Source organism: Octopus sinensis, linkage group LG24, assembly GCF_006345805.1.
Source record: "Octopus sinensis linkage group LG24, ASM634580v1, whole genome shotgun sequence".
Lineage (NCBI taxonomy): Eukaryota > Metazoa > Mollusca > Cephalopoda > Octopoda > Octopodidae > Octopus > Octopus sinensis.
In genome coordinates this window covers 28,012,034-28,022,033 of record NC_043020.1, presented here as the reverse complement: position 1 = coordinate 28,022,033, position 10,000 = coordinate 28,012,034, and the positions used below count along the sequence as shown (strand labels likewise).

Genomic DNA, 10,000 nt, shown 5'->3' with positions numbered 1-10,000 from the left:
AGGAGGAAGCCTCTATGTGGTAACTTCATTTTTTTTTTATTGCTAGAAATAGCAGCTGAATCTTCAAAACAAAACAAAAAAAAAGATATCTTTGATAATGTAGTCCTATATACATCATCATCATCATCATCATCGTGATCATCATTTAACGTCCGCTCTCTGTGCTGGCATGGGTTAGAAGGTTTTGACTAGAGCTGATGAGTTGGAGAGCTGCGCCAGGTTCCGGTCTGATCTGGCATGGTTTCTACGGCTGGTTGCCATGGTGAAATGTACTTGGTACACTCTGCGAAATGGTCGGCAAATGAGCAGAGGCTGAGGGTTAAGAGCACATTTTAGTCTTGTCAAAGAACATGACCACCACTCTAGAACCGGTTCATTGATAAAATGCACCCTGTACACTTTGTGAAGTTGTTGGTGTTTAGCAGGGCATTGAACCACAAGAATCTAGGGAAACGAGAAAAGCACGGGATGGGGGTTTTCTCTGACTGGACCGTGCCAGTGTTCCAACCCATGGAATATGGACATAAAACGATGATGATGATGATGAAGATGATATAGTTTTTGCTCAGATGTTTGTATATTGGATTCAAATTTTGGCACAAGGCCAGCAATTTTGGGGAAGTGTAATAAGTCTGTTATATCAAACCCCCTCCCCAGTGATTAACTGGTACTTACTTTATCTGTTTCTTTATTACCCACAAGGGGCTAAACATAGAGGGGACAAACAAGGACAGACAATCGGATTAAGTCGATTGCATTGACCCCAGTGTGTAACTGGTACTTAATTTATCTACCCCGAAAGGATGAAAGGCAAAGTCGACCTCAGTGGAATTTGAACTCAGAACGTAATGGCAGACAAAATACAGCTACGCATTTCGCCCGGCGTGCTAACAGTTCTGCCAGCTCTCACTGCCTTATTCCTATTTCTTTACTACCCACAAGGGGCTAAACACAGAAGGGACAAACAAGGACAGACAAATGGATTAAGTCGATTATATCGACCCCAGTGTGTAACTGGTACTTACTTTATCGACATTGAAAGGGTGAAAAGCAAAATCAACCTCGGCTGGATTTGAACTGAGAATGTCAAGGCAGCCTCTGCTATGCAAAATATTTGTGTTGGTGTTGAAGAAATCACAAAATTGAAATTAAAGTTGAATGAACTCTCTCAGTTGCAAAGTGTCAGCTGTCGTTTTATTGTTTTATAATCTCACAAATTATGCATACATCTTTATATATAAACATCTGTAAATTCCTATGCAATATCAAACCCTAACAAAAGCTAAAAAAAAGTAAACATCACTAAAAATACCATAAATTTCTATTAGATCAACCCCTCCTCCACCAAAAGCAAAACAAAAAAAACAAAGAAAAGAACACAGCTTTCCACACTCATATTAAATGTTCAAAGTGTGCAATTTTTCAATTTTTAGGACCAGATTGAGAAATTTTGGGATATAAATAAGCTGTAAATTTAGCAAATTCTTCAATGCTTTTAGATCATAATTCCTGGAATTTGGCATGGTTGTGTTGATAGACTTTATTTTGAGCAATCTCTGCCGAAAGAATTGAGAAAATTCAAGATAGATTTGGTTGGCCCGAGGCTATAGTAGAAGACACTTGCCCAATGTGCCATGCAGTGGGACTGAACCTGGAACCACATGGTTGAGAATGCCAAGTGGCTGGCATTTGTAAGGGCATCCAGCTGCTGTAAAACCCGGGCCAAACTGACCTCGCCTGTGCTAGTGCCACCTAAAAAGCACTGAGTCCACTCTGCAGAGTGGTTGGTGTTAGGAGGGGCATCCAGCTGTAAAAGTCCCACCAAAACTGACACCTTAGCCTGGGGGTGATCTTCTTCCTGGCCGGCTCCTGTCAGCCGTCCCACAATCCATGCATGGAAGACGGATGTCAAACAACGATGATGATGATGATGATGATGGTGTTATGTATTAGTTACAGCTTTATCTTGTATTTTTTATATTATAATCTCCAGAGATAGAAATGTAAGGTAAAACTCTATGCTTTGTTTTTTTTTTAAATTTTTATAGTTTATTTTATACCTTCTCACATTGTCCCGGCCTTACGCAACTCTTTCATGTGTGTGTGTATATATATATATATATATATATATATATATATATATATTCTTTTTGAGCATTGGGCCTCATGGAGGCAAAGTGGCCAAGGTCCTTCCTTTCGAGTGTTAGGCCTCACAGAGGCAATGACCAAGACCTTTGGCATTATGTCGTGCTTCAGAAGAAGACCCGTCAAGCTGAGCAAAATTGCAGTCATGGCAGATACTGGTGTCACACAAATGGCACCTGTGCCAGTGTCATGTAAAAGTACCCATTACACTCAAGAGTGGTTGGCATTAGGAAGGGCCTCCAGCTGTAGAATGCAATGCCAAATCAGGCTGGAATCTGGTGCAGTCTTCCAGTTTACCAGCCCTGGTCAGTCCGTCCAACCCATGACAGCATGGACAACAGACATTAAACGATGATGATGATGATGATATGCTAATTGGCCAGAAGTCAAAAAGTGACTCGAGATGGGCAGGTGTCTACTTTCCTATTTGTGTGTGTGTGTGTGCGTGTGCGTGCATGCCACACACAGATGGATGTTTGTTCCTTCTCGAGCCATGCCTGGCTCATAAGGGCCGGTTTCCTGGTTTCCTTGGCATATAGGTTCCCCACCTGGACGGGACGCCGGTCTGTCGCAGGTGAGCCGCAAGATGCAGGAGGAAAGAGTGAGAGAAAGTTGTGGCGAAAGAGTCAACAGAAGTTTCGCCATTACCTTCTGTCGGAGCCGCATGGAGCTTAGGTGTTTCGCTCATAAACACACACACATCGCCTGGTCTGAGATTCGAACCTGCGAGTCCGCTGCTCTAACCACTAGGACATGTGCCTCCACACAGATGGATGCACACACACACAAACACAAACATTCATGTAAAATTTATTTTGTAATTTAAATATTTTTTCATTTTTTTTTTTTTTTTTGATTTTGTGGAGAAGGTGAAATATTTCAAATATTTTCTCAAGCGTGTGTGTTTATATCTGGATGGGGAAAAGTGGGAATAATTATAGCTTTTCTGTAATTATATAAATTCACCGAATCAACTCAGTGATATTTTTTACTCTACAGTGGCGTCAGACACAGGGTTTTCTGTTGGAATCTGAAGATTCCATCACGAAGAGTCTTGAGGTTTGGCACTGTTGTGTGTTTGTGATATCTGGCATTTCCTTGTTTGTGATTACTCTTGCTCATCATCATCATCATCATCATCAACTCCATCATCATCATTGCCAGTACCAACATTGTCGCCTTCCCTCGGCACTATTCATCATCACTACCACCGCCATAACTGCAATCAGTATCATCACTGTCACCATCATCACCACCACCACCACCACCACCACCACCATCATTACTGCAACCACCACCACCACCACCATCATCACCACAACCACCACCATCACCATCATCACCACCATCATCACCACCACCATCATCATCACCACCACCAACACCACCATCACCACCACCAACATGGTCATTATCCTTATTCTCTCTCACTGAAATATCCTGGTTGATATTTCGCTAACAATGGAGTTCTTCTTTTGCTATGGTTTCGGGGTGGGGGTGGGTGGTTGGTGGAGTGTGTTTCACGAATCAGGTTGAAATGGCTGAGTGAGCATGTCATTGGAATGGTGCCTCATAGAACTGGAATTGTTGTCCTTCTTACCCCAGACATATGTCTCTGAGGAAGACGTCCATGAGTGAAACATTTCTATTTCATCTTGGGTTTTCTTTTGCTTTTTCTTCTTGTCTGCCTGGAGAAATTATCCCAGACAAACCAGCATCCAATTCCTTGAAGATTTTGTCTATAATATAAATTAGAGTCTGCTTAAAATGGTCATTATCATCGTCGTCATCACCATCATCATCACCACCACTATCATCATCACCACCACCACCATCATCATCATCACCACCACTATCATCATCACCACCACCATCACCACCATCATTATCACCACCACCATCATCACCATGACCATGATGATGACGATGGCCATTGATGAAATTTTTTTCGAAAAAATTTTATCCTACATTATATATATATATATTATATATATATATATATATATATATATACATATATATATATATAATATATATATATATATCTTCAGAACTGAAGAGATGGTGGCGGGGATTTCCACCCCGACATCCGAAACTCGGAGTTTTATCATGGCTACCGAATAATTGTCACATATTATTTTACAGATAAATTCCTCTATTTACATAATATTGAGGTCTCTTTCTTTCTTTTGTTATCTTACCGTTTTTACCAATATATATATATATAAATAAAAGAGGTATTGGTATCCAGAAGACCCAAGATGGCAGGACTGTACTTAGACTCTCGGTTCGATAATAATACAAGTCAGGGGTCTAATGTGGGTCTTGTGTGAGCATACATAAGCTAAATAAAATGAGGCCACAAAGCCAAGGCTGTGTCCTATAAATTCCACACAGCCTTAGCTTTGTCATCTCATTTTATTTAACACACGGCCATATTTCTTTTTGTCAGAAAGGAAGAAGGCAGTGCTCACGGCCCTTTGCACGAGTCATTTAAGACTCATGAGAAGGGAGGAGAGGAAGGGGTCTTCAACCTGGAGACCTCCCTTGAATGCTTCCAACAGAGTGGACTCCTCTAAAGTCACCCCAGGGCCTGGTGGTGGTAGTGTTAAAGATGGTGACAGATTCTGTTATCGACAAATATCTCTTCTCTTCTTCTTCTTCTTCTTCTTCTTCTCATCTGCTTCTATAATTTCAATTGATTAAAAAAAAATTATTTTTGTAACCCAAGTCAAAACAGATACACCTTCCCTACATGTGTATGTGTGCATGCATGCATGCACACGTGTGCATGTGTGTGCACGTATGTGTATGCATGTATGTATATGTGTTGTTGTGTACGTGTTTGAACGTGTGTATATGTTTCCGTTTGCGTCTGTATTTGATGCGAAGAGGAGGAGAACGGGTTGACATGGGGTGTGTGGGCGGGGAGAACATCCATCTTTCTGTCAAGTGATCATTTAAAAATTTTTTCTCAACATCAAACCGCACCCCATCCCCCGCCCTCCACCGACAATTATTTATTTATTCATTCATTCGTTTTATTTATTTATATTTTTCTTGGAATTTTCATATCGAATTTCAGTTCAGTAGCATTTACCAGTTAAAGAAACACAAAAAAAACCCCGAAGAAAATCCATTGCTGTGTGTTCTGCAATCAGACTTTGGAAGCAGGATAAGGTACCTTGCTGCTTGTAACACACATTTCGAAGAAAATATCCAATAAAAAAATATCAATAATGCCAAATTTCTTACCAAAAATAAATAAATGATATAAAGAAAAATAAAGCAAGAATTAAAAAAAAAATCCCAAGGATATAAAAATCGGAAATTTTTGTGTGGCATATTGCTTTATAGTTTTCACGAGGTGTGTGATGCTGTATAACTATGAAAGTTGGGCTGGGAATGTTTTGGCTTCTCCCCAAAGCCTATAAGTCAAAAAAAAAAATTTTTTAAATGAAAGGAAAAAGCTAAAAAATAAATAAGTAAAAAAAACATCAAAAAAAGAAAGGAAAAAGTTAAAAAATAAATAAGTTAAAAAAATATCAAAAAAAGAAAGGAAAAAGCTAAAAATAAATAAGTAAAAAAATCAAAAAATGAAAGGAAAAAGCTAAAAAATAAATAAGTAAAAAAAAATCAAAAAAAGAAAGGAAAAAGTTAAAAAATAAATAAGTAAAAAAAATATCAAAAAAAGAAAGGAAAAAACTAAAAAATAAATAAGTAAAAGAAATATCAAGAAAAGAAAGGAAAAAGCTAAAAAATAAATAAGTAAAAAAAATTTAAAAAAGAAAGGAAAAGGCTAAGAATTAGATAAGTAAAAAAAATAAGCATGTGAAGTAAGTAAGTTTTTAACGAAAAAAATTGTAATTATGGAAAGTGACTTCAAAGATTTTAATTATTAACTTTTGAACTTATGAGCTCCTCGTCTCTTTGAGCTTTTGTTTGCTTACCATTTTGTCTTTGAAGATATCCATCATAAGACTGCTTTCTACCTTCTAAAAAATGTTTCCGTTTCAGATATTTAATTAAGCTGTTTGTTTGTTTTTTTAAACAAATAGATAAATGAAAGGTAAGATTTTTAAAGTGAAATGATATCTTACCACCATGTTCATTTTTTAAAATTTTGTTTTCTTTTTTCTTTGTTTGTTTTTTTTTTTTTTGGGTTTCAACTTCAGTGTCAGGTTGAACTAGGCCAAACTTGAGAAAAAAACCATGAAAAGAGAAACGATTGCTCTTTTATATAATAATGTTCACTCCTATGAAGGAGAAACCTTACTCCACCTTCTACTGACATGGTTGTATGATTGATGAATGATAAACAGTTCTCATACAACACTCACACGTGTGTGTGTGTACATATACATACATACATACATGCATACATATATATATATTTCTTAACTGTCCACAAGGGGCTGAACACAGAAAGGACAAACAAGGACAGACACACGGATTAAGTCGATTATATCGATCCCAGTGCGTAACTGGTACTTAATTTGTCGACCCCGAAAGAATGAAAGGCAAAGTCGACCTCGGCGAAATTTGAACTCAGAACGTAACAGCAGACAAAATACCTATTTCTTTACTACCCACAAGGGGCTAAACACAGAGAGGACAAACAAGGACAGACAAACAGATTAAGTCGATTATATCGACCCCAGTGCGTAACTGGTACTTAATTTATCGACACCGAAAGGATGAAAGGCAAAGTCGACCTCGGTGGAATTTGAACTCGGAGCGTAACGGCAGACGAAATACGGCTACGCATTTCGCCCAGCGTGCTAACGTTTCTGCCAACTCGCCGCCTTTGCATACATATATATATGACTGCTAAATCTACAAGTTTTTGTTTCATTCTCTCTCTCTGTTTATTTCCTCTTATTCCTTTCTGTTGAAGAGCATAGGCTCGAAATGTAAAAGACTTTTACATTTTCCTGAGTGTCAAACTAATACACTTGCTTGTTGTTCATACACCTGTCTTCGTCTTTTGTTTTTTCTATAAATTTCAACTATAAAAAGCAGTAAGTCCACTCTGCTGAGTGGTTGGTGTTAGGAAGAGCATCCGGCTGTAAAAATCCTGCCAAAACAGTCACAGAAGTCAGGTGCAGGCTTCTGTCTGACCAGCTCCTGTGAAACCATCCCTCCCATGCCGGCATGGAAGGCGGACGTTAAACGATGATGATGATATAAACATTGACTCATCAGTAAATGTTCAAGTTGAACATAAAATGAATTTATCTCACATGTCTTAGAATACAAAGATGTTTTTGTACATTCAGAAAAATGTTTAAGCAATATATTTGTTGTGGTGAAACCCTGACACTCCCGTGGGATAGAATGTCAACTGCCCTAAACCATACAAAAGCGCATGTGCACTGTCAGCGAAGAGACGGTGTGGTGTGCACAGGGATTTTGTGAAGACAGCCGTAGAAGTCATAAAGAAGAGATATTGTTTGTTAAGTGTTGTTTTTGATTTACATTTGTATTGTTACAGAGATGTACTTGCATAGCAAGTGACCTGATCTGAGATCATGTGCTGGAACGAAAACAATTGCAGCGTGGAAGGTGTTTATAAGCCATTTAAGAAACACACAAAAACCGTTAGATTCACTTCGACATTTAAGTTTAATTTGTCAAAATATTTTCGTTGCTTTGAGACCGCGACCTGTTCACTAACAAAACTTTGTGCTGCATATGGAATTTTGACAAATTTAAATGTTGAAGTGAATCTAACAGTTTTTGTGTGTTTCTTAAATGGCCTATAAACACCTTCCACGCTGCAATTATTTGTATTGTTATAACCTCGTTATAACTCCATGTTATAACGTGGCATATACAGTGAGTTCAAAGGACATAACAGTGTCGACAAGACACAACAATATCTTTATATATAAAAGAGAGGTTGTGTGCTGTCTGTCTCCTACAATTTAGATTCCTAACTACTCCCACATTTTGCGGTGCAGTTTAACCAAAACCGGGTATCTTATAGTTGTGATTCATAACGAGCCCTTCTGGGTATTAGCGCGCATCTACGATGAGTCTACGATTTAAAAAAAAATTCCCATCAATTTTTCCCATTTTTAATGCATTTTTGGCATATATATACATATATATACATATATATAGGGAAGTAACTCTCTAAAAATTTATTAAATCTCAGAATGTAAAAAGCTACAGTAACACACCCCCCTTGTGGTTAGCCATATTGAGATGGCTATTATACTTTACATCTCTAAAAATGCTTATATAGTTATTTCCCTTACAAACCCGAGCAATGCCGGGTGATACTGCTAGTTAATATATATTAACCAAATGCTTTTCTCTTTTTCGTTTCAGAAATGAAAGCCCTCTCATGCATGCCGGCTCCACTTTTGTCTTATTTATGGTGAGTTCTGATCTTTCTTCAATGTTTCTTATGTATTTTCTGTTTTAACTTTCCTTTTTTTTTTCCTTAATTATGGTAAACGGAAGGAATTATAGTGTGGACCTAAATCTTGCAAAACCATTTTTGATTCTCACTAAGAAACGATTTGTCTTTTAAGTCTTCTCTGTGGTATTGCAGAGTATTGAAGGCCACGTGTAAGAAGGTTTTATATATATGTATATATATCATGATGAACCCATGCTACATGGAAAGCGGACGTTAAACGATGATGATGATGATATAGGCGCAGGAGTGGCTGTGTGGTAAGTAGCTTGCTAACCAACCACTTGGCTCCGGGTTCAGTCCCACTGCGTGGCATCTTGGGCAAGTGCCTTCTGCTATAGCCCCGGGCCGACCAATGCCTTGTGAGTGGATTTGGTAGACGGAAACTGAAAGAAGCCTGTCGTATATATGTATATATATATGTGTGTGTGTGCGTGTATGTTTGTGTGTCTGTGTTTGTCCCCTAGCATTGCTTGATAACCGATGCTGGTGTGTTTACGTCTCCGTTACTTAGCGGTTCGGCAAAAGAGTCCGATAGAATAAGTACTGGGTGTACAAAAGAATAAGTCCCGGGGTCGAGTTGCTCGATTAAAGGCGGTGCTCCAGCATGGCCGCAGTCAAATGACTGAAACAAGTAAAAGAGTAAAAGAGTAAAGAGTATATGTATATACTCTATAGTAGGCACATGGCTCAGTGGTTAGAGCATCGGGCTCACAATCATGAGGTAGTGAGTTCGATTCCCAGACCAGGCTGTGCGTTATGTTCTTGAGCAAGACACTTTACTTCACGTTGCTCCAGTTCACTCAGCTTTAGAAATGAGTTATGACATCACTGGTGCCAAACTGTATTGGCCATTCCGTTTCTCTTGGATAACATTGGTGGCATGGAGAGGGGAGGCTGGTATGCATCATGGACGACTGCTGGTCTTCCATAAAACAACCTTGCCCAGACTTGTGCCTCAGAGGAGGAACTTTCTAGGTGCAATCCCATGATCATTCATGACTGAAGTGGGGTCTCTACCCTTTACCCTGTTGTAGAGTATTGAAGATTGTGTGTGTACGTGTGTGTGTAATTACTAAACATTTGTGTTTATAAATGGAAGGATGGAGGAAGTATTCGATACACTCACTTCATAAGACGTATATATTTCATAAGCAATTGATGCTTCTTGGACAATAACTCTGAGTTGCTTGTTTCTAATCTCAGTCAATTGGTGAAAGGTGGACTTGTGGACTGTGATAATAAATGAAAGTACATCGAGACATAATTAGCCAACAGTACATCGGGATTTGATTGTTTGCTGAAAATACTCATTGGAAGACATGTCACGTTTCAATCTGTTCAATAAGCCTGTGCTGAAAAACAGGATATTTTCATTCATTCAGTAGCATTCATTCAGGCGCAGGAGTGGCTGTGTGGTAAGTAGCT

General features: G+C 38.6%; 1 protein-coding gene across 1 annotated transcript in view; it reads left to right on the top strand.

Annotated features, from left to right (window-relative positions):
• LOC115223950 (tetratricopeptide repeat protein 39C) overlaps nucleotides 1-10,000 on the top strand; it is a 73,407-nt gene that overhangs the window by 20,659 nt on the left and 42,748 nt on the right. Inside the window, exon 2 of the mRNA XM_029794696.2 lies at nucleotides 8,482-8,530. Coding sequence (XP_029650556.1) covers nucleotides 8,482-8,530 — 49 coding nt within the window. The remainder of the gene's footprint in view (nucleotides 1-8,481; nucleotides 8,531-10,000) is intronic.